General features: G+C 39.5%; 2 protein-coding genes across 2 annotated transcripts in view; one reads left to right on the plus strand and one right to left on the minus strand.

Annotated features, from left to right (window-relative positions):
- LOC101156758 (CXADR-like membrane protein) overlaps positions 1-15,428 on the minus strand; it is a 51,292-nt gene extending 35,864 nt beyond the window's left edge. The window contains exon 1 of the mRNA XM_004076326.5: positions 15,084-15,428. Coding sequence (XP_004076374.1) covers positions 15,084-15,117 — 34 coding nt within the window. The 5' untranslated portion in view covers positions 15,118-15,428. The remainder of the gene's footprint in view (positions 1-15,083) is intronic.
- A 2,323-nt stretch (positions 15,429-17,751) lies between these two features.
- Positions 17,752-25,800, plus strand: smfn (small fragment nuclease). Its single transcript, XM_004076230.5, has 7 exons — positions 17,752-18,067; positions 19,189-19,272; positions 19,347-19,424; positions 20,859-20,970; positions 21,042-21,150; positions 21,854-21,907; positions 25,038-25,800. Exons 1-7 carry the CDS (start codon positions 17,804-17,806, stop codon positions 25,159-25,161), a joined length of 825 nt encoding a protein of 274 aa, XP_004076278.1. The 5' UTR covers positions 17,752-17,803; the 3' UTR covers positions 25,162-25,800.

The raw sequence follows: 25,800 nt of genomic DNA on the forward strand, positions 1-25,800 counted from the left end.
GTTTGCTTTCCATCTCCATCATTATAGCTCCGGTGTTTATTATTGGCACACAGTTAAGCCAGCCTCACATCAGTGAGCTTCATGCAGACTCAGGCTCATTAATCATCTGGCTTTTCTATAGTTTGTTTTTTTCATTTCATTATACAGGGCAATTTATTAGTCCGACAATGCTCATTTCAGTTGTTTTTATTCAGCTAGACTGGAGGTGCTGGTTAAAAAAATAATATTTGACATCAATAATTCTTTAACTGGCTGTAGTAAGTTTATAAATTCCCCCCTCATTATTTTTTTTTTTGAAGCTATGACTTCTCGTCGCTTCTTTCTGTCTCATAAGGTAATAACTTTAGACCATTTTCAGACCAAATAGCTGATTTCTGAGATCAGATGTGCAAACCTTACATCAGCCTTTGAAACAGAAAACAAGTTTCAGTTCCTTTCTTCTCCTTCCACAATTACAACATGCAAGATTGTCAACGTTGACTTTATCTCATTTTTGAGGGGGAAAAAAGTCACAATCATAATGCGCACAACCATCATCCAATTCCCAGATTGCCAAAGGCTCCACAGTGATTTAAATAAGAGTTAATGAGCAAGACAGCAAATTTCTGAGTGCCACCAGCAGGATTTCTGCTTTCATGAGTGTTTACCTCTGGTAAACACTCATGTCATTATCTGCAAAATGCTGGATTTCTGCAGAGAAGTTTACCACAGAATTTCTTAAGAAGCACAAGTGCACACATAAGCAGGTTGTGTCAACTGGGATTGTTTAATTCATTCAAACAAGGGAAGTACTATTTAAGAGTAACTTGTGTGTGTTCTTTTGGAAAAATAAGTGCAACACTTTGTCTCTTCAGTTAAACAAAAGTTTAACTGTTATTCCCACAGGGCTCCTTCCAGCAGTCACTTGAGAAGTCCATGTAAACGTGCATCTTCGGCTTCCGTGTTCAAAACACCATCGTTTACGCAAGTTTTTTCGTCCGTTTTCGGGGGTTCTACGTACAAAATGTGCAATCATTGCACACATGTTGAACGTTAAACCAGTTGAACTTTGCACAATCAGGTGCCTACACACCGGGAAAGTGTGATGCCTTCGAGTATGTGTAATACGCGGTTTTATTAATGCACATTTACCCTGTGCTGTTCACACCGGAAAAGCTTCTGAAAGACACATAGCTACCGAATCCGGTTGAACTTCTAGCGTGATCAATGAATGTAGAACCCGCGATCGAACATAACAACTGGAGTTGCGAGGCATGAACGCTAGCGTTCTGAACGTAGAAGCCCGAAATTCACATCTACGTGTTTTTATATAGACTTTTCATTAAAAGTTGCTGCTGGAACGCGAGTGAAGACTGTTGGTGTGACCCTAGCTATTAAGCTACGTACTGACCTGGCATATTCAACAATGAATGCGCTTTTAGCATGTGGTGTTCACACTGGACCCAATACTAGAGCATGTACTCACAGTTGGAAGAAGCTTGGTCAGAAATGTTGAAGCGGTGTAAATCTTGTGAATGTTGATCCAGACTTTTTCTTTCACAGCTCTATTCTGATATATGAAACACTTGGTGTCATAAAATTCCAGCTAGGCACAAAGAGCTACCAGCAGGGCTCGACATAGCCATTTGTCCGCTGGCCCGGTCCTGTTTTTCGAGCAGTACGGACCACAAGACTTTATTTTTTACTTGTCCGCTCGGGCCACTAAAATATCTAACAATTAATACATTTTTCACCTTTTACAATAAAGTATATTTTGCGAAAACGTGTAGATTTACCTCGTCTTTATAATTCACTTTTTCTGCTAGTCCTGTGTTCAGACTTCAAGGGTTTCTATGGGAAACCTTTTATCACTCTTCTCCTCCTCTCCCGCCTGCGCGCGCGGCTGTCACTGCCGAGCACCACGCGGCACGCGCTCACTCAATTTTTTTTTCAAACTTTATTGAATGTAACAATTCAATACTAAACAATGTTAAACAGCAACAATGAAGGAACAAGCCAGTGGGTTATTATTACATTTTAGGCAGATATATTTAAACTGACACACATATCAGCGCGCCCCCTGGTGGTTTTTCACCGCGATGATCATAAATCCAACACCGTCACTGAAGAGAGACTGAAGCATGTCAGAGATGTGGAAGACATGGCAGGAATAGATAGGAATATGTTAGTAGTTATTAATTAGTAGTATGGACAGCAAGATATTTAATGAATGCATTGAAGATGAAACTGTATGCACTAAGCTTTAAGCTGAATGTCAAAGAATCAAAGGCAACTCAAAATACCTGAATCTCAGACTCAAATGGAGTATAAGGTCAAACTACTTAATTTTGTTTTTCTTTACAACACTGTAAGCAGTAAGTATTTCTAGTTAGCTGAATGATCTCAGTAATTTAATTGTATTTAATTTTTCAATTATTTAATTTAATTAGGTAACTAAAGTAACTAAAAAGTAAATGTAACTTTGCAACAGTAACAAAAAGCAGAACCTTAAGGCAGTCAGGGCAAAAAAGTCAATAAAACTTCTTAACTATTGATTAGGAACAAATGTGAAATAGCAGTGATTAGAAGCAGCATGAAAACTTCTTAACTAGTGTTAACTACTACACTGCAGCGCTCTCTTCAAAACATCTGAAACAGACTAGAGCAGATTTAAGTTTGATATGCTCTATTTTTAGTCATTGAAAAGTGTATAAATAAGTGCTAGATGTCACCAGAATGCACCAAATTGCACCATATTAAAATTTTCCGGGGGGGCATGCCCCCGGACCCCCCTAAAGTTGCAAGCACCTGCGGAGCGGCGGGTCTCGCTGTGCGCGGTGTCGGGCCAGTAACTTTCAAAAACTACTGGCCCTGTGGGCCAGTGCAAATTTCTGGGCTATGTCAACCCCTGTACCAGTATTATTAGTTTCTCCTCTATGGTGAATTTTCAATTTGTTGGTACTTCTGTGATTTAAAGGGACACCATCCATACAAGTGGGAAGTGGTCGTTTGATATGGCGTTTCATTGCTGCCATAAAGTGAAAGGGCATAAAGACAACTGAGCGGGCGTATTCAGGAATTGAGTGAGTGAACCTTACAACCGCGCAGGCGCAATTCTAACCGAGCGATCCCGCATTTTACAACTGCACGCCTGCAATCCTAACTGAGCGGTGATCCTGCGCGGTCACTTCTCCTTTGCGCCCTCACCAGAATTTGCGCTCAGTGTTCAGGGGTTTGTTTGTCACTTGGGGGCAGTAACCTTTCTGGTTGATCTCATTGGCTAAAATTTGCATGTCAAGTCCGGCGAAGCAGCGGGGCGGGACTTTCATTTTTCAGAGCAGGGGGGGGCTATCATGGGGAGCAGGGGGGAGCTGCATGCGGCTCTTTGGCTTTTATCATATTTTCTATATACAGTACTTTCACAACCACAAGGCGAACATAAAAGTCTTAAATCTTCTCCAAAATGTAAAGAGGACCTAGAAGAGAACAGCATGAGAACAATACAGAGAGAGGCGAGGACGTGAAAGAAGCACCCACCCCCCACCCCACCCCCATGGTACAAAGATGCAGATATGTGCATGATGCAGAACAACTTTGTTTGGGAAACCCTGGAAATGCAAAGGGACACGATTATGAAGCACAGAATAAACTGAAAGCTATCAGCTACGCGGAAGAACACGGGAATCAAGCAGCTGCAGTTCGGTCCCTTGGCAGCCGGCTCGCTGCATGTCTGCATTCACAGCTTGAAGCGAACAATTCTGATTAAAAGCCAAAAAAACGATCTTTTTTCTTTAGAAATGCATTTGAAGTTCACTCTCTGTGTTAATACAAAAGGATTGAAATACTTGCAGACACATTTGAACGTTTTTCAGAAGAGTTATTGAGGCCGGAAGTCTGAATCTGTGAAGATCTTTCTAACTTTATCTTCAGCTGCCAGAGAATTCAAAATAATGAATCCATGGTTCACAAGTGAGGACGCTGGCAAACCAACTCCGACAAGACAAGAAGACGCAGCAGCAGCTGAGTTTACGCAGAAACAAGGCGAGGTTGCCTGTGTTGGAAGATCGACTCCAGCGCAGCAACTTCCAGCAGATGACAGTGAAAAGCTGTCCATCCTCCTTTAACTGAGAGGCAGCACCGGGCGAGTTACGTCAGACTTTTGGACTGTAACTAAAGTTTGGGCAGACGCGTCTGCCTGCACTGTTCTTTGGAGCTGCACAGCAAAGAGACAGACTCTGACGATGACGAAAGGGAAGCTGGCGTGTTTGATAGAAATTCAGCCCAGCTGTTCATTTCAGATACAGAAGATGAGGACTTTGATGGAGTTTTGGATGCTGATTGATGACTGAAAAAATAAATTACAACCAACTCAGTTTTGTGCTCGCTGCCTTTTTAAAGCAAACACTAGCATGCACGTTTTACCGATATGTGTTAACATTAAATACAGAAAAAAGCATCCATAACTGAAACTGTACCGTTTAACCCAGTGCTGTTGTATTGTAAGGAGAGGAGTGTGTTATGGGAAATAATATGGCTTTAATTGTGTGTTTGTGTGTGTATGTGTGCAGGTCAGTGCGGGGTGTGATGGTCTTTGACTATCACAGTTGTTTGCCACCACTGTTGTGTTAGAGACTTTAATAGAAAATAAAACAGTGGATGTAATGTGGAATAAAATCTTAACCAATGACCCAAGACCAAGGTAAGAAAGTGCAGCGGGTTTTTTTGTGCTGTAAGTTTTGCTCATGTGAAAATCACTGCATTTGTTACCGTTTTAATCCACGTTACAGCCACTGTTTCTTTTCTATTAAAACCCCAAAAAGAAAGTCCCGCCCCGCCGGACATCACATGCATTAAATGTTTCTCATCTTGGTTAATCAGCACAGGAGACCTCTTTTTTTTTTTTTTTAACTTGTCCTCTCCAACAGCTGGGTAAACAGATGAGAGCTAAAGGCCTCTTGTGTTGGACATATTTTACTTTAACAACAGGGGTTAGGAATCTTCAGACAAACCAGAGGTATGTCTGAATAAACCCCTTTTGTAATCGAGGCCAAACTTTAATCATTTTAATCATATTTGAAAATCTTTTGTGTTGGACTGGACGGAAAAGGAAAGGAGGGAAGAAGAGAGAGGGATGTTAGGGGGGGGTGGGGGGGTAGAAGGGTGATTATAGAAGGGGGGGGGGGACCATGAAGCAGCATAAAGCAACAAGTTGCAGGATGGTTATACTTATTAGGGTCAGGTTCATATTTATTACACATCTACAAGATAGAGAACAAGAGATGTGATGTGATCCCCGGCTCTTGGCCTTGCCAGAAAGCTCAGGGATCCCTCTCCCTGCTTGGAGAGAGGGCCGCCGGGTCCAGGAAGCCAGCACCCAGGGAACACGGCCGCCGTTGCCAAGAGCCCAGTACCCCCTACCAGGGATGGGGTAGGGGACAGATGGTCCCACCTTCCTTGCAAAATGCCTGTGTGTGAGGGTGTATGTGTGCACGAATGTGTGTTTGTGTATATTTTGAGGTGTAAAAGGTGTGTGTGTACTAAGGGGGTGCAGTTAAAATTGGCGGGTAGGGTACTGAGAGGTCCTCTCCCGCACAGGAGACCTTCAATTCTCCACATCAGCACTGGAAGGCTCTCACGTTAGACAAAAATAACCCCTGCAGGTGCCTCGAGATTTATTTGAAGTGGTGAAACGGATTAAGAAAAATCCATGCTTCCCAATCGTCGTATATAAATAACCTTTTTTGGGTTTCGCTGCATTTCTCTGTGCAAGTGTAAAGCACTCCAGTTGCGGTGTTTGAAATGTGCCTTGTCTTCCATCTGCCTCCACTTAGGCTTTGGAAGATTGACAGACTGTGAGCAGGAAGCGGGAAGAGGTGAGAGACAGACGAAGATGTGAAAGGGTTGCAGGGAGGGAAGGAGGTGATGCAGGGTGAGTTCCTTGTCAGCTGCAGCACTCAACTAATTAAAACTCCCTCTTCACCCAGAGATGCTGCCTAAATGACTTCCACTTGATCACATCACACACTTGCCGTCAGAAAAAAGAATAATACTAGAAATTGTTTTGCACCATACTTTGTTTCTTTGGTAATGATATAGATGTATATCAGAGACCCACTCTGATGAAATTTGTGTTTTTGGTGTTTTGAACATGTTCTTGTGATGTTTTTCTGATGATAGAGGACATATAAAAAGATGATAAAGCTTAAAATTGCATTTCTGAGTATTTCTTTATTTAAATTGTGGTGAATCAGAAGCAGATAAAAAATGCTGTTTGAAAGAGATGTGGCATGAAAAATACGCATGGATGGGCCTCAAGCTGTGCCAATGGTCAATAGATGATTGGACTGGGGCTTTGAAAAAAACATAACTTTGGACAGCTATAACTGTTTTTATTCTCTAAAAGATGTAAATTTAAAAAGCAGAAATAAGCGTAACATTTTCCTAGCATATTACAGTTGTGTAAAATGTAAACATACAAAGCTAACTTCATATCGCCCTCGACAACATACATTCAAGTTGTCACTTCCAATGAAAGGTCTATGTAAAGCTGTGTTTCCACGTTCAAAATTCTCACCTTCACATGTAGCTACGCAAGTTTCTATAGGACTCTTTTTGAGCGCTACGTACAAACCATGCGGCCTTTGAATGTAAGTTGAAAGTTAAACCAGATTGAACTTTGACCAGTCAACTACTTGGATTTGGTAGTGACATATAAATGGTGTCCTTTTTAAGTCACCAAAGTTCAAACCAATAAAAATCACAGAGGAGAAATTAATAATTGCAGTTTGTGTCTGGACGGAATTCTATGACACCAAGTCTTTTATGTATCGAAGATTAGCACTGCTTTGACATTTCAAACAGTCTCTTCCAACTGTAGGTGGCGGACATGCACCAGTAAACATTAGAAAAAGAAACAGAAGAAGCCCCTCCCTGCTTGTCCAATGTGAATACCACGGGTTTAACTGAGTTATGCACGTTCTTGAACACGCGTCACATGCACAGTATGTCTGTAGCTTTGGAGAGAAAACATCAGGGGAAACTATAGCAGTTTAGAAAATGTTTTCCCAACATGCTTTGTTTACCGTTTTCAATTTTCATGAAGTTATATAAAAGATTAACTATTTGATATCTGGGCAGTTTGGGATTCTGCAAGCTGTAAAATTAGTAGATTTAGTAGATTCTCTTTTTTTACTTAAACATTGTTCCTCATGTGAATCCTAAAAAGAACAGCATCGTTTCTCTTCCTGCTTGCATGTAAAACAACACAAATGAAGGTGTGTCTCATCCTCAAAGGGACTGCACCTCTGTTTGAGTGAAAGTATTTGCGTGTTGCACAAAGGTTTTGCTCTGGCAAAGTGGAAGAATGTGATATGACAGGAATCTGAGTGAGATGCTGACAAGCATTTGTGGAGAGGCCTAAGGTAAACCTAGAGTGATACGAAGAAGTTATGGCATGGGGGGGGGGATCCGCGGACATTAGTTCTACAGTGCACAGACTGACAACTCGACAGCTATCTTCCCTTCCGTTGTCAGGTTTACTTACAAAAATAACAGTATTACACGAATTTAAAGGCACACTTTGGAGGTAGAAAGTCGAAAGGGGGAAAAAAAGAGGAAGAGGAGGTTGAGGGGGAAATAAGAGGGGGCAGCTGCCAGAGATTTAAGACCAGAGTGCGACAAGATGTCACATCCTAACCCCTGGCACCGGAGATTCACCAATCTCCACGCATGAAGGATCCTTTGGCCTGCCACTGATGATCTCCTCTAAATATAGAGGCGAGGTGACAGACACATCTCAGATGATCGTTTGTGTGATCAGCTCAGAGGAGGCACTGACACCTCCTCTGACTCTGTGAAGTATCATAGGAAAACTTTATCACAGATGTCACGGAAAGAGTCTTAAAAGAGAGTGTGGATGGAGGAAAGAGACAAATGCAAGAGACTCTTCAGAGAATTGAGCACCAATGGAACAAAAAAAATCATGTTCATATACCATTCTTTCAGTTCACTTTTGTCAACCAGTAAGGCAACATGTGGACAGGGAAACAAAAAAGAAGTTATACTATACTAACCCAGCGTTTTTTTGTGAAGGCAGATTGCTAATATGTTGCAGGGCCACACACTCACATCTAGGGGCAATTTAAAAATTTCAGTTAATCTGTGAAACCTGTTTTAGGACTGTGGGAGGAAGCCAGTGTACATGTGCATGCAAACTTCACACTGAAAGGTTGCAACCGGGATTTGAACCTTCTCAAAGGTTAGCAATAGGGCCAACCACTACACCACCATACAGCCGATTTTGCAATTATCTGTAAATCAAATAGTCACACTTTTTTATGCATTTAGGATGAATATAATATAAGTTCTCAGTTCAGCGAAAATATCATCTCCCTGTAAGTTTTCTAAAAACATAGAAGCATAGAAGCAAGCACTGGTAAGAGGTTACAAGGTAAATTGACCCAAGTTTCAATTTTCGTTCAAAAAGGGCTTCAATCAGGAAGTCAAGAAAAGGATTTGAAAGAAGCATTTGAACCATAACCTCAGAACCAGCAAAGACATATTCCCCTGATGATCCTGATCATTGCACCTCATGACAATCCAGCTTGCACGCACAAAAGTAATCATTTCCCATTAATTCGTGCATTTTGAACACATAGCGGGAATCTGCTGAATGATCATGAACAGCGTGCCACAGAGAGCAGCCCATTAAATGTGTTTTCAGTCGATGAGCTTTGGACTTCACCACAGTACACAATCACATCTAAGTCTGAATTTTGGCCTCGTTCAGTTTGTTCAGCAGCATTTAATTAGTAGCCAAAGACACGTATTAAACCACAAGAAAAGCCGTGAGGTAGAACATGCTGTTTTTTTCATGGACCACTGAACTTCCCATGAAGCGTCTAATGAACGCTCCCATCTTCCCATCAACAACTGGACCGCTGTTGATACTTTCAGGACTCTGTACTGCTATGGGAATAGATGTATTCTATCACACAAGCAGCACAAAAACAATAAAAATGAGTTTTTGTAAAAAATGTTGATTCATAAATATACCCTGCATTTGACCCTAAAGTAGCTGGGATAGGCTCCAGCAACCCTGTGACTCGGCACAGGACAAAGTGGGGCAGAAGACAGGTGTTATGTCATGATCTTTCTTCAATTAATATGAAAAGGTTGTCTATATAGACTATATATATATATATGACAAGGGAGTGTTTAAGACATCAAGTATTTGGTTCATAAAAGAAAACCTATTCACATTGAATATACTGTATGTTTATTAAATATAAGGTCATTTTACAGATCCACTCCAAAAAAATGTGTTTTGGTGTTTTTAACATGTTTTAACAAGATAATATAAGGCAAAAGTCTAGTCAGAGACTATTCTTCATGTATCAGCTTCTCTCCAATCAATTCCTGACACGCCTTCATCTTATCCAAACACCTTCAAGCTGACACCTTTACATTTCTTATCCTATCTTCACTAATCCAGCTGCCAGATTTGTAAAGTAACTCTCAGTTTGGGATATTTTATTTACTTTTCAGGTTTCCAGGCTCCTTCAAATCTATTTTTTTAATGTAAAATTAATTTTTTCCCACCAAGTTTCAACAACTTTCCCAATAAATTGACTTCACAGTTGGTATTACTGTTTTTTTGTCCAATCTCTTCTGTTGACAGTGGCCTAAAAAATGCAACACAAAAAACACACAATCATGTGGTACATCTAGGAAATAGGAATGCACAAGGTCAAGTGAAAACCAAAACATAAAAGGTATTTCAATTCATTTTTATGTTTTTTTTATATTTTTACTCAGTAGTAGTCGGAGTCTTATCTGCAATAGAGATAGCTGCTATTACTTTTGGTTAAAAAAATGGTCTTGGAATCACAAACATCTACAGAGAAAAAGATTTTGAGATCTACAAATAGCTAAAACCTTTAAACTATTGCAAAAGCTAAAGCAAAAGCCTTTTAATTATTTTTGCAAAGCAATACTGCAAGTGTGGAGGCATTGAGTCATCTTAACACCTTCCTTTAGGGAATAAACATGCTTTTACATTGGGATAGTCCCTTGACTTGCTTCAAATTGGTGAAATAACGTCAAAACAGCTTCTTTTGGTTTGCTTTCTCTTCCTACAATTGTCCAAAATGAGCACTGACTGAATAGTGCTCTGACTATCACAAGTCCTTCACCACGCCCGACCAAAGAGGCATATCTCAAACTCTTTGATTCTTTCGTACTCAGAATGTGGTTGTTTATCTTTTATGCATAACGTGTATGAGACTTCTGTCTCTCTTGCATCAGGATTTATTTCCTCTGACTGGTGTGAAATTAATAAACAAACCCTGTTCCACTCAGTTCCTGTCAAACTTGGTTCAGTTGATATCATATTCTGGTGGGGATCACTTTAGTGTAAATGCAGATCAACTTTATCCAGACTAAAGAGCTGAAACAAACCAAAGGGAGTAAACTGCATCATTAAAGATCCACTTTTTTTCAAGGACATATTTTCTGCAGAGCGGCAGGAGTTCGTTCAAAATTTACCTCTGAGTTTTGGGTGAGACCTTGCTGGCAGAGCAAACCCACCCCCCTTCCCTTTAGCTAAGAGTTATCTATTTACGTTCTCTCCAGTGACGTGCGGTGAGGTTAATGGCTGGTGAGGCACTGACGTAATCAGTCAGATTTACAAACATATGATCCATACTGAATAACTTATTCACCATTTAATTGACAACAGTTAAAGTGTTTTGTTTAAAATATCATTTCAACATGTTTTTTTCATATACAAACTGCAGCATAGAAAAAAGCACAAACGTTGTTATCATCTTACCTTTACTTGTAAATAAAGTCCGTACGCCGCTCCTTCTGAAGAAAATGACTTGCCGCTTGCTATCACTTCTTCTAGTATTTTTTAGCGTCATAATCTCAGGGCTCACCGGCGCCCCCTAACATGAGGCACGAGAATGTCTGGCCTCACCCAGCGGCTTTTTTGCCGGCGTTTAGCGCTCAGCACAAGAAACACGTCCCTCACATACAGTTATTTATAAAAAAACACTGTACATCATATACATCTGTTAAATTATGTAAACTCAGCTCATATAGTACAAGTGATTGAACCGACATACAGAGAGACAGCAGTACCGTCTGACTGCATAGGTATTGCGCAATCCAAGGTGAGGCTCAGCGGGCTGGTGCCTCAGCGCACGTCACTTTTTAGTATCTGAACGGCAAATGCGGAAAAAAAAGAAAAAAACACCCAAAAATGGTACATTTAAATGGAAAATGACTGCAAAGCACAAATTACTGATTAAATATAATAATTGAATTTATTTTTTCTCTTTTCTTCCCATAATGACAGGTGAGGCACAGCCTCACCTGCCTCTCCTGACTGCACGTCACTGGTTCTCTCCCGCCAGCTCACAGCCCCTCACACCCCCAACCTGACACTCTTGGTGTTTAACAATAATGGTGAGTATTACTGAGCTGTCCAGACGTACAGTTTTGAGCCAGATGCCAGCTCAGACGAGGAAAACAAAGATCGTGGATCTAGTCGTCTACGATGCATCAGAGTAAAGTGCAGCAGGGAGCTTGTGGCCCACCCACATATTTTCTTTGTAACAAATAAGCTATTTTATTTAAGTTCTTCATCATGAGAAAAATACTACAAGGACATGCTAAAAACACGATTTTCATCAGAGTCTTTGAATTGAAAATAAAAATAAAAAAAATAAAACAAAAACAGTCCACTGTGAAAATTAATGAAAAAGTTCAAAAATATCTGGTAGGTAAATATGGTTTAGTGAGAAGCTAAAAGTGCTTATTAATACTTGACAGTCAGATTAGTGAGACAAGTTTGATTTCTTCTTTCTTCCTTGTTTTCGTTCAGGGCTTCTTTGAGTCTGTTTCCCCCAAGAGAGCTTCTGGAACTGTGGGATTTTCCGGGCTACTTCAGTCTTTGATTCAAGCTAATGCCACATTCACATCGAGCACGTGAGGCTCGTTCTTGAACGTCTGTTTAGCTCATGGTGTTCACACTGGACAAGCAGTGAGGGCTTCTTCTTCTTTTTCTTTTTCTCCTATTTACAACCGCATGTCCGTCAAAGCTCTATTCAAATATATGAAAGACTTGGTGTCATAGAATTTTGACTAGGCACAAACTGCAAATCAATTTGTCCTTTGTAATCACTTTTTAAACGGTTGGTACTTACATGAATTAAAAGGATGTCATCCATACATAACTACAAAATAAAAATCCCTGATTGGTCAAAGCTTGATCTGGTTTAACTTTCAATGCAGCTACTCATGAAAATACAGGTACATGTGCTAGTATCAGATAACCACAGTCCAGTGTGGACACCATATGCAAAAGTGCGTTAAGGATGCCTGTTTAGCACGTTCTGTAATGCACATCATGCGTGTGTAGCACAAATGGTCAAAGTTGAACTGGTTTAACATTCAATGGGCGTTCCTTGGTTGCGCGTTTTGTACCCAAAGCCCCAAAATCCAACTTAAAAACGAGCTTGAATGTAACATATCGAAACGCATGTTTCCATAGACTTTTTGTTGGAAATGGCTGCTTGAATTCGTGTTGCAGAGGGCAGTCTGATTGTAGCTTTGAAGCAGCATGAGTGAAAGCAGTGAGTGAGACGAGTACTTCCCTCCAATTCAACCCAAATCCCTCGGTTTATTAAGGAGTTAAAGCAATCCTTGTTCTGCTGAATTTTCCATCTGCAAACTAGAGTTCAGAGAAGCTTTTACAACCAAATGAAAAGAAATTTCCAGAGAAATTAACTCTGGCGTGAGAAGACCAGCCTTTCCTCCGACATACCCCATTTTCACAGTGGTTACATGCAAAAGCACAAAGCATCCCCGCAACTCTAAACCTTCTGTGCACAACGCCTTCGTCTCAGAGGCCGTCATGCCTTTTATCATAGTTAAATCAAGAACGGTCACTCAGGTCAGATGGTCATGTGTTTAATGCCATGAACATTTAACAGCCATGGCTTTTTTCATAGAGTAATCATCATCCATAAAGAACACCTCAATCCCCATCCCCTCTGCATGCCAAGGTGTCCTTGGCTGAGACACTGCACCACACTTTACTTCAGATAATTTTATTTTAAAGAAAGAAATTCAGTGAAACCATGATCCAAGATCTATTCAACAACTTTTCATTCTATATTATGGTTTGACTTAACCTCACATGAAAATATAAGCTATTTTAAATGAGCAAAAACGCATATTTATTTTATTAACTTCAATTTCAGGCAATAATTCAATTTTTTTTAAAGTTAAGAGTGTTAGTCTATTTCCATGTTGGTAAAATGTTTATTTTTTGATAAAGGTTCCTTTAAAATGTTTCTTAACAATAATAATATTAATTCATAGGCAATTACATGTGGTGTTGTATTTACCGTAAATGCCACAATCTTTACTATCTGCTGGGGAGGAAGATTTCCTGTTTCTTTGCTTTACCTGGAGGGACTGATAGGTGCAGGACGGAGAGACGTGTCGCCTTGTTTTATTTACAACTTGTCCAGTGAGTCAGTCAGAGTTTGTGGTACAGACACACAAAGCAAACAGCACAGGAAAAGCAAGCAGGAGGTCATTCTTACTGGAAGTGAGAATTTTTGGTCATTCTTCTAATAAAACAAAACAAAATAGAAAAGAAAAAGAGGGATTTGACAGCAGACGGACAGATTCATCTGTCAGCATAATTTTCGAGCTCTGGTGTATTCAAATAGGAGTATATAAAACATTCAATTAGAAGTAAAAAGTAGATATCCTTTTTCATTTAATTAAGTGTTTTATATTTTTTGTTCTGGTGTCCAGCACTTTGTGTTGGACACCATAGCATGTTAAAAAGCTATACAAATAGAGTTTGATTTGATTTGCTTTGAAACACTCAATCAATAAGATTCTAAACTGTTAAAATAAAGTGATACGGACACTTGAGCAGAGATGGCTCCGCCCACCCCAACAATGTGCTGAATATGGTTGATAGGGTGCGACAAAGTAAAGGGAAAGTTTGGTTATGTCCAACTGCCGCTTCAACCACCTGGTAATCAAAGAAACACACTTTGAATATCCCTCAAATGTAGATCTAACAAAATTAAAAAATGTAATTTAAACCCTGTAATCCCCCACTTCCACACACACACAGCTGTAAAAAAATAAAGCAAAAAGATTTAAACCATGCTATAAATATGCTTATGTTTAGTGTTAAATCAACTTCTTAACCTGTGGTTCAGTTGGAAATCGGTTGTATTTGATACCAGCCTCCAGTGGTCATTTGAGGAACTGCAACTGTTGATATTTTGGTTTATTTCAGTTTGGAACAAGTGGGGGCTTGGTTTGAACATCTTGTTTCAAGTATACTGTGTGCATAATTATTTTTAAAAAGTGAAAATTCTAGTATGCATCAATATTTTAGAGTGAAATTTAAAATAAACAAATAAAATCAGTGGTTTGACAAAAAAATAAAGACCTTCCCTGATGGGTAAATTAAAATGCTGATGCAGAGGTTTTTACGGACATTCTATACACCAATAATTAAAAGGCATTGTTGGTGCTGATAACCTTGATGAAGATAAGATAAAAATCATGACTCTCTTTTTTGGAGTGCATTTTTGGATGAAAAGTGCTGTAATACCCAGCCATGCATCACTGCTTCTTCACAAGTTTTTTTTATGTCTCAGTCTCTTGCTTACAGATGAGTTCATCATAGTCATAGCAGACTGCTGGCAGATTGTTTCATTTTTAGGCATTTTGCTTAACACCAAAATTGTACTGCTTTTGTTATGCATCCTTAGAATAAATGATACCCAAAAAAAGTAACCAGATGAATGCAGCTCATTGCAGTTGAGAGTTTTTTCATCCCTAATAAGTAAAAGAACAAAGCAGGATGCAGAAAAACTGCTCTGTGGATAAGGATTTTCCCCAAAGTTACCAAATAAAATGTGACAGAGTCGTTACTACCCACCTCTGTGTGTTGTCGAGCTCCAGACTGAGCAGCATCGCTGACAGAATTAGGACTGAGATCCTTAAAGCGTTTCTTAGTGAGGACAAGCAGACCAAATGATATCAAACATGCAGAAACTCACGCAGGAGCGCAGGGATGAGAGGAGAAGCCGGCATCCCAGCGTCCAGCAAGGACAAATTCCAGCAGTGGGGTCGGCCTCAGCGGGCGACTGTGAAGGTTGTTCCTGTCACAGGCTGGATGGAGTGATCCGGAACTCCGGATGGTGGAACAAAGCGTGGCGCACGAGCCCAGCACGCGCCGCGGCTCACGGAGTCAGCGCCCTTATTCCAGGAGCGCGCGGCAGCATCTTGCGCTCTGCTCACCAAGCAAAAGAAGCCACTTTTGTCCTCTGAGATGCAATAAAGCCTCCCTGCTGCTGTCGGGTGGTCCGCTGCAAGGAGAGGCGGTGCAGCGCAGGGGCGTGTGCAGCTGCAGGAGGATGGGGACCTCTACAGTTAAAATTTGTCCCAACACAGACATCCTTAGGGGAAGAACACCCCCACAACCCTTTTCTGCAGCCTTACAGCTCCTGTAGATGTATCACAATATATGTATTTCTCCAAAAAAAAAAGGATTTTTAAAATAATATTTGATTTTTAGGCATTTTAATATTATTTCCTAGTCTCTGTCTCAACTCTAGGAGCAAAGCACAATTTGTCCCATAATCTTCATTCCTTAATTGCAATAATCTAGATGCCTGCTGTAAGGATTAAAGGTCAAATCCAAGGACTGACATTGGTTGTGTGGTTAACTCTTTAGCATACTGCTTACAAATATGCTGCCCTTCAACTTTTTCATGATTTTAAGCGGCACGTCTGTTTGTCAATCACTGGAGCATATTTTTCATTTTTGAAGACCCAGTCCAATAAAAACTGTGTAGCATTTTTTTGGATGATGGAGGACATATGTAAAGAAAATGAAGCATAAAATTGCATTTCTGAGTTTTTCCTTATTCAGCTCATTGTGAATCAGGAGCAGATGAAAAAGTGCTGTTTGAAAAAGCCTGTAGCTGTGACTCAGACGCAATTCCAAGCTCCCTGCTTGGTTTCATTCTGATGCTTCCACTTGCAGACAAACAGATCCACGTTCGTCTTTGTTTTCCTCGTCCGAGCTGGTATCTTGTTCAAAACTGTACAGCTGGATTGCTCCAATATTACTCGCCATTTTGCTGCACTAGTAATGTTAGGTTGTGAGGGGCTCTAACTTAGCGGGAGAGAGTGTAAACAGATGGATATTGGTAAGTGAGGAAAGGCTTACTCCGTGCCAACAGTCCCGCCCACAATTAAGAGGCAAATTCTTTACTAACTATTATTACCTTTGTTTAGAAATTGTGTCCTTATTTATTTATTTGTTGGCTAAAAACTGCATAATCATAATTAAAAGAACACTTTTAGGATAAATCAAAAGATGATTGGATTGAGTATTTAAGCTCAGAACTGCATGCATCAAGGCAGTCACTATGACTGAATTTTCAGCCCTAGTTTGATTCTTCTATATTTTAGAGATTGGTCACTATAGGAAAGCAGTTGCAAACACATTAATCTAAAGCTCAGCAGCTCCTCTGCTCTTTATTTTTGCTCCGTGCCCCACATTTCTGCTAATCAGTGCTGCGTGAGAACTCAGCAGGAGAAGCACAGCGTGTGCGGCTGATTCATTAAAATATAAATTGCAAATGTGGGAGTGGAATAATAAAAAACTATAGGTAATATTTATGTGAAGAACATGTGCACGACACCCTAGAATAGTTACAATTAAAGGATAAAAGGCTTGTGGTTTTCTTTTAAAATAATCTGCTGCACCATATAAAAATGTGTATGTGTTGCTGTCATCGTGTGCTGCCAAAACTGTACAGCTTTTAACACTGGACCTGGAAAAATAAATATTTAAATGCCATATTTACACAACTTTGATAGAAATCATATGAATCCAATGAGGAAAACTATTTTCCAAAAGCAGACAGAACAAGGTTAGAAGCAAACATGAGAAGTGAAAGAAACGAAATATTACTTTGACAGAGAGAAACATCATTTTGGGGAAGAGTCAACAAAGAAAAAGTGAAGATTAAGCCTTGACGAAAGAGAAATCAAATCGTGTCATAGAAAAATGCATGAATAGATGGACTTTATGAAGTCACAGGTAAACACATTGAAAAGCAGTTCCGTCACATAATTATTTGATTTATCAGAAATAAAAAAAAAACTAAAAAATAAAACGTGGATCTCATAAATATGAAAAGAAATGTTAATTTCGTGTTTTTAGTTAAAGCATAATGCACGTATTATGTATTTTATCTATTAGTTATTATTTTTAGTCATAGGTTTTTGGGTTGATGAACCACTTCTAATTGCATTGTACCTGTGCCACTGACTAAAAAAAAGATCTATTCTATTCTATTCTTTATCATACCATTGATGCCTACTGATGCAAATATGTATCAAACCACTTCTGCTCCAAAATTAACTTAGTTAGACAACTAATTTAAAGTATAAACATCTGTGATTTTTCATAGTTGGAAATAAATTCAGATGTCAAGGAGTTAACCTTCCACACACCCACAACAGACTTCACTCTTATTCAAATTTCATCCCTAAAAAAAACGAAAAAGCGTTGGAGTAGGCTGACGAGCATAGTCAATGAGAGAGCATTACTGTATTTTCATCCTAGAAAGTACCGTAAAATGACTGTTTTCCATGTGGACACATGCGGTTTGTTTCCAGCAGGTGGCGCGAAAGCGCCCCAAACAGTGAACGCCTGCTCCCATTGAACAAGCGAAAGAGACGGAAGCGGAAGTGTGCATGCAGCATGACGGCGTGTTGGCGTGGTCCATCACGTTTCGTCTTTGCTTCTCTTGGGTCTGGATGCTTTAGAAAATTCCCCGTGGCTCTTCTTGCACGCGGACATTCACGCGGTGTCAAAGTTCTCCTCGGCAACCAGTTTAAACAGGACGTTTGTCCGCGTTCCGCGGCCTTGAGTTTAGTCTCCAGGTTAAGTTTTGTTTCGGACTCCGGCGGAGTCGACATGTCATCGTCGGAGATGTCCCACAGAATGGTGTGGGTTGACCTGGAGGCAAGTCGCATGGAGAAACTTGCTGCAGCTGTTTCTCATGTTGTACCGTTAGGGGACGTTGGAATGTCCCTTAGTCAGTCGGTGGGATGATGGGGTTTCACAATAAATGATGATAACTCTCACAGCTATTCAAAAATATTAGTTGAACTCCAAATTCTAACTTAATATTACAAAACACATTTGTTTGTACTAGACTAGAGGCCTGCTAAAAATGTTTCATCCTAAAACTTTCTCAAATAGAGTAACGTTGGAAACTTTAAACTGATGCTGCTAGCTTAGCCGGGATGCTTATTTTGATTTATTTTAATAAGTCAACTTCTTAGCTTCGTGTTTGTGGTGTTAAGATTGTTGGGTTTTATTTGCTAGACCGTTTTTTTTTTGTTTTGTTTTTACTAGACCTGAAAACGCTTTTATTTGTGTGAAAATTGTCAATTTAAAAAATGTAAAAACTTGTTTTGGCTGAAGCATCAGAGAAAAATACAGTAGTGGCTTTGGTTTACTGTTGTGTCTGTTTGGGTAATTATTTCAAACGTATTTTCTTTACCTTAAAGGAAGAGAAGAAGTCTTTGAAATCTGTGTTAAATTTAGTCGTTTTCATATTTTACTTGCATAATAGGATGCACCTTCAAAGAATAATAGTTTTCGAAGCGGTTAGTTGTGACAAGAACATTCATTCCTCTTTGACTTGCTGCACAGATTTAATGGCCCTACTGCAAGTAGAAACACTAAGTTTCATCAAGTGAAAAGAAGTGAGACATTCCAGAAAGATCCACTTTGACATTTTAGCTTTAAAGAGATGAGCAGCAGACGTCCTGGCTCCAGACTCCTGTAGTCAGCTTTGCTGTCAGAAGCAAAGAGGACTTTGCAGTGGATGATAGTGGGACTCCGCTCTAATGCTTTTAAATCAATGTCATTAAACATAAGATATTTATTTTATACCCATTTATTTTATTTCTTTTATGGATGTATATATGTCCTGGATGAACATTATTTGTTTTGTGGCATCACAATGCTGCCCCCACCCCCCGTGTTGGATTTGTCTGGACCTAAAATGTGTTGAATGAAAGCAAAATTTAGTGCAGTCTTTTTATTATCATTGATCTTTGTGTGTGTCTTTAAAGATGACTGGTCTTGATATTGAAAAGGACCAAATCATCGAAATGGCGTGCATCATCACAGACTCTGACCTGAACATTTTGGTGGAGGTAATGCTGATCAACAGGAGTGATGCGTCAGCTGTTGCCGTCTTTGAAGAAATTCTTTTTCTGTCTCTGGAAAGGGGCCCAACCTGATCATTAAGCAACCAGATAAACTCCTGGATGAGATGTCAGATTGGTGCAAGGAGCATCATGGGAAGGTAAGCCACTGTTGTTGGAACAAAAGCAATCAATATTGTGTTTTTGGTATTTCTAACATGTTCTTATAGCATTTTCTCATGAGTTAGAACATATACAAAGAAAATTAAGTTTCAAATTGCATTTCAAAATATTTCTTTATTCAAATTGTTGTTAATCAGGAGCAGGAAAAAAATGCAGTTTGGAAAAGCTTGTAGATGTGATGTAGGTACTAGAATGGGCGGGCCACAAGCTCCCTGCTCTGCTCGATTCTGATGCATCCACTTACAGACAAATACATCTGTGTGCGTCTTTGTTTTCCTCGTCTGAGCTGGCATCCGGCTTAAAGCTTTATGGCTGGAAAGCTCCAATATTTCTCGCCATTTTTGTTGCACCGCAAACGTTAGCTTGGGGGTTTGAGGTAAGGATTGGCGATATATCAGTGCCAGTAATTTATCAGGCAACATTTGCCAAACATGAGTTTATCAGTCTGATTTGGAAAAGAAAACAAAATACAGATTTTTCTGACTGTTAGATACACTTGATTTTATAAAACTACTTGTTCCTAAAAGATTGGGAAGCTTATGTTTAGAGTCATAGTGAGTACTTGTTCTGATATTTCATTATCGATAGGGATATACGTCATTCCTAATAGATCCCTGGCAGAGGGGTGCTTTAGATTAATAAATGGTCTGAATGTTCAGATATATTTTTAAAATTTTAAAGTAATACTTGTTACTTTGAGATCCCTTGCTATATCTTTAAAAGGTCAGGTACAATGTGATTGTTCAGTAAAAGAAAAGTTCTAATAAAGTAACAAAAAGGAAATCTAAACTTTGTGTTACTGTCGACACGCAAGTATCGAAATCTGCAAATATCAGCTATCAGCCAGAGTTTCAGGGGAAGTATCTGTTATCCGTATCTGCCGGATAAAAGGATATCGGCTCATCACTAGTTTAAGGGACAGTAAGCTAGCGGGAGAGCGTGTAAACAGATGGGTGACAGGAAGTGAGGGTGGGCTTACTGCTTGGCAACAGAGATGAAATTCTAATAAACTACTGCTGCTCTCCAGAAATGATGTCCTAGAAAAAGACTCAAGCTTTTTGGTTTTGGCTTAAAATGGCATAATGATAATTAAGACCACTTGAGCGCTTTTATAATAGACGAGAAGCTGATCGGAGTGGGTCTCTTAGGAGTTTTTGCACTGGTCTGTCTCTGCTACGACTCCAATTCAAATGTCCGGGGTTGACAGCTGATTCAGCAGAGAACAGTTCAGCATGCACCTCAGATGTGGAAGTCCTACTCCAAAGAAAACCTAAAACTTACCTTTTCCAAACAAATGCTTTTCATTTCTGACAGGCCATCACACATCTGTGTACAAACATTACCAGATCCCATCCTGTGCAATATTTATGAAAGTTGGACAATGGTTGTTTCATTGTTTTCTGTTGTCTTAGTCAGGGCTGACCCAGGCTGTGCGAGAGAGTAAAATCAGCCTTCAGCAAGCGGAATACGAGTTCCTGTCCTTCATCCGACAGCACACCCCACCCGGACAGTGTCCCCTTGCGGGTGAGTTTTGCTGAAGTCTGAAACGAGCTGCTCATCTTTACGGTGGTGTCTCACAATCGGCTGTTTTCCAGGGAACTCCGTTCATGCAGACAAGAAGTTCCTGGAGAAGTACATGCCTCAGTTAATGCACCACCTTCACTACAGAATAATTGATGTGAGCACCATCAAGGAGCTCTGCAGGCGAGTATTTGTGTGACTGCAGATCTGATTCACAACGATTTGAAGAAAGAAAAACTCAAACGCAATTTTAAGCTTCAGTTTCTCAATCATCAGAAAATGCGTTAAAAGACCCACTCCAACCATATTTTGTTCTATTGTATCGTTCCCCGTGGTCTTTTAGTTACAATTGTGCGGTTTTTCATAAAGCGGCTCATTTTTTAATCCATGTTTTCTGCATGTCGGCAGGAGCTAATTAGACTTTTGCTTTTGGGTTGAGGGTGGGACTGTTGGCGAGGAAGTTAGCCTCGCTAATTTCGTAACGCCTTTGTTTTTTCTCTCAAGGTAATATTAGTCTTGCAAAAAAACGGCAGGTGTCCAGCCACACAGTTTAGAGCCAGACTGCAGCTCAGACAAGGAAATTAAAACGTAAACGGATCTGTTTGTCTGCAAGTGGATGATTGAGAATCGGAGCGGAGAAAGCCAGACTTTTGCCCGTCCACGGCAGGAGCTGCGTCAGACGTCTTCATCTGCTCCCCATCCAATTCAATTTGAATAAAGAAATTCTCAGAATGATCAGAAACGCATTTTAATCTTAAATTCTTTTAGACATCCTCACTGTTAAAGCTCTGCACTTCAGTAAAATAAATGTTTCCTTTAACATAGTATGAGAGGAAAATAGAAGGGGAAGTTAAAGTTCATTCATTTGTTCTGCAAACATTTTTAGACGGTGGTTTCCAGAAGAATACAAAATGGTGCCTTATAAGAAAGCCTCCCACAGGTAAGTGAGAACAAACACACTACAAACTGATTTAGTTCCATTCAAAGGAAAAAATATGTAAAGCTGGGACCTCTGGGAGAGAGGAAAAAAATAAAAAAGATTTCTTTTATGATAGTTTAGGCTCACGTGAACTAATGAAATGTACAACGACACCTTAATGTTCCCGTGTCTGCAGAAATGACCAATGCGTGGCGTTTGGAATGTATCACTTCTTTTTCTTTTCCTATGAAGTTTGGACACATTCTGACTAAAATGTCCTGTTTCAGTCATTAGTTGAAACAGTGGATTAGGGCAGAAAAAGACACCTGGTACTTTAGGAAGGTCTGGATTTGTCTACCTTTATTATCAAGGAAAATGTGGAGTTTTGGGATTGATTCTTTTCAAGCAGCAAAGGATGATGCGCAGTGATTTACAGCAGAAAGGAGGCTTCTTCTGATGTTCATGTAACCTCATATGAACTGCTCTCAATTTATACATCTATTGTAAATCAGTTATACATGTATACATATATTTGTATCAGATATAGTCCAGTCAATGGCTAATTACTCAGCAGTAATTTGGTCCACTTCCTGCCAGTCACTGGGATTTGCTTTAGAGAAACTGCAGCTACATTACAGGTGCAGTATAAACACAAAGTGGGCGGATCTTCCATAGAAATGTGAAATCAGGAGACGCACCATCCCACCCTCCCGAGTGCTATCTTCCAATGTTCATGCATAGCACTTTCTTATGGCGTCTACACTGCAGCCATTGATGGTTCATGAAAGCGGGACCGAGTGAGTGTGATGTCAGCCAAAGGAAATTTTATCAAAGCTAAATCCATTCAGGTGGCATCTTTTCACAATGCGGACGCCAGATGACGTCAATAAGCAGTGACTGGTTCCAGTTGCTCCGAGTCATCATTTCTATGTCAACCACTCTCGCCCATCAGGAGGGATCTTGTTAGAAGGCCACACCCCTACCGTCTGAAATTGAACTCTGGAGAATCTGTCAAATGTTTTGAAGGTTCGACGTGAGACCGCTTGCTTTTATTGAGGCGCCTGATTGGACAGTTTATAACTTAAATAACTTGGACTTCAGACAGAATATTTTAAAAATTAGGATTAATGAGAACAAGTAAAAAAAGAAAAGGTATCCTAGCAAGAATGGTTATTCGGACAAATAGAATGACTGAGTAATTACTGTTAATTTCTCTATAGAAGTCTGGGATTTCTGTTTCTTGGAACCAGCAGGTACTTCCTGTTTGGAACGCGAGGGGGGAGGGGTCACTCAGTCTAGTTCTCATATACAATGATTGCAGCTGATGGAAGAACTTCCCCCTTTCATATTCATGACAGCTGCAGAATTACTAGTTCTTGTGAAGTACAAAGGTAAACATGAGCACCCCAATCCCATCCTTATTACTTGAGGTGAGGAGTTTTATTGGAACATTGTGGTGTTCTTCTATTATTCAATTCTGAACATGGAGCTGTGTTTCCTCTTTTATATTGACGTTCTGCCTTCCTCAGAAATGTGGTCTGCTTATATGCTCTATTTTAAGCCGTTTTTTTTAGCCGGCACATAGATGACCTCACTTTCTAAACCAGAATTATCTGCTGCAATGAGGAAAGACTCTGACACATCCACAAGAAATTATTACCTCACCTTTCAGTTAGTTTTTCTTTTTCTGTTTGTTTGCTTCTCATTTCCCCCAAAACATTTCCACATGAGTTCAAGCTGTCCTAAACAATGACATGTTTTATTCCTGTCAGTCTTCCAAATCCAGTCATGCGTGTTGCTACTTGATCTACTCTGTCACAAGCGTGAACGTGAGATTTCAGGACTTTGTCGTTTAAATTCAGTCTAGCATTTCACAGTCTGTCTGACCTCATGCTGAACCTGCAGATCTGATCAGTCTGAGAGACTTGCAGCTCTCCTAAATATTTCAACCTGTGAAAACTTTTTGTCACCTTTAGACATTTTGGTGGACAGAAACAGGGGTTTCGTTAAAACCCCACTCTGTGTTTGGTGTTTTGAACATCTTCATGCAGTATTTTTCTGACATGTATAAAGAAAATTATACTCCAAACTGTATTTGTATTTCTTTACTCGAGTTTTTGTGAATCAGGAGTAGACAAAAAATAGCTCCAAATGTTATAGGTCAGGGGTGTGAGGAACTGTAAGCTAGTGGGACAGCATGTAAACGGGGAGCGCTGTTATGTAGAAAACACCGTTTTTTAAATTAGACTAAAATAGGCATAATCATAGGTAAAAGGCCACTGGGAACGCTTTGAAAATAGATGAAAAGATGATCGGATTGGGACTATAAAGATGTCAGTCTGAAACCATGTCTTAACTGTCTGTTGTAAACATTTACATAGAGATAGATAAACAGTAATTATTAAGTAAAACAGCCACATTGATTAAAGTTGATTCTTCCCACCTCAACAACTCTAATAATTTATCTTTAGCGTTAATACATTCAAAAGAGTAGTGATGATTTGCTTCCATTTGAGACGACCCTCCAGTGGCCAAATGAGGAATTGCAAAACCTTGAACCTCAGTTTCCTTTAAATTAAAGAAATAAAGAAGCTTTGTAAAAGTGCGCCAGAAGGAAGCTGGCTAAATTTGATGCCTTTCCAAAACCCTCCATTTTGGAGCATTCTCACATTGGTAGCTTTGATTCCCATCATGGTTTGTGTGAAAGGTCTTCTTCATTTGGACCGGACGCTGCTATGGACCAATCAAAGAATCGATCTGTATTGGCATTTATAGATCACAAAGTTGCTTTTATATCAACAAACATTACAAAGTGAAGGAGTATAAGTAGCCAAAATTACTTATAGCTGTGGGAAACAAAAATAAAATCCTCCCACAGTTCAAAACTAAGGCTAATGAAAAGATTGAAAAATAGGTAAGCAGATGAACGTCGTAGAGAACAGTTACGGGTTCTAAAAATCAGAAGATTTAAGGAATGTCTGTTTTTGTCCCCCTGATCAGCCAATACTGCCCCAACTGGAACTGCATTTCCCCCCCCCCCCAGGCAATTCAGTTTTTTATGTATTCTTTATGTATTCTCAGGTTGTATTTTACGGCAGACTTTATTCATGGGATCTTTAAGTAAAAAGATTTTGCTTTTCTTTCCCTCCAGAGCTTTAGACGACATCCAGGAGAGCATTAAGGAGCTCAAGTTCTACAGAGCCAACATCTTTAAAGATTCAACCGAGGAGAAAAAATGCAAAGTAGTTGAAAATGGAGAGAACAACAAGCCCTAACACAACAAAGGAAAAAATATTTGCATTTAGCTCTCCGGAAACCTCAGCTAGAGTTTAAATGTCAAAGGTTTAATCACACAAAGATTCTTCAAAAACTTCATTAAGGCTAAATTTATTTTAGAATAAAGGATTGAACTTTACATTTTCCTGTGTCCAGTTCTGTTGATTTGAATGGTAAATGTTTTAATATTTATACATGGGACTTTTTTTTTTCCTTCAACATCTGTGGATGCTCCATTCATGAAAATGCTGGTGTAACTCTGACTTGCAGTATTCAACATTTCAACAGACCTGCAGCAGTTTCAAACAAATGCCTCCTGTGTCCACATTAAGGCTGATAATTGTAAAGATGTGAAACATGTTTCCCCTTTTTTGTTTCTATGCTTTATAATGGACATTGCTTTATTTAAAAATAAGAAAATGTTTGTATATTTTTGCTCTAACCTGAGTAGTTGCAACCTGTAGATGTTTTTGAATTATCTGGATTTCCAAAACATTTGGTTGTGGTTTGAATATTGTTCTTATTGTCGTGGAAATGATTCAAGACACCGCTACAGAAAGTTGTGACGAAAAGCTTTGGTTTGTTTATGTTGTATATTCCTTTCAAAGTTTAATAAAGCTAAGTTTGAATAAACTGAA

This window comes from Oryzias latipes, chromosome 14, assembly GCF_053564925.1.
Source record: "Oryzias latipes strain Hd-rR chromosome 14, Olatipes_Hd-rR_3.1".
Lineage (NCBI taxonomy): Eukaryota > Metazoa > Chordata > Actinopteri > Beloniformes > Adrianichthyidae > Oryzias > Oryzias latipes.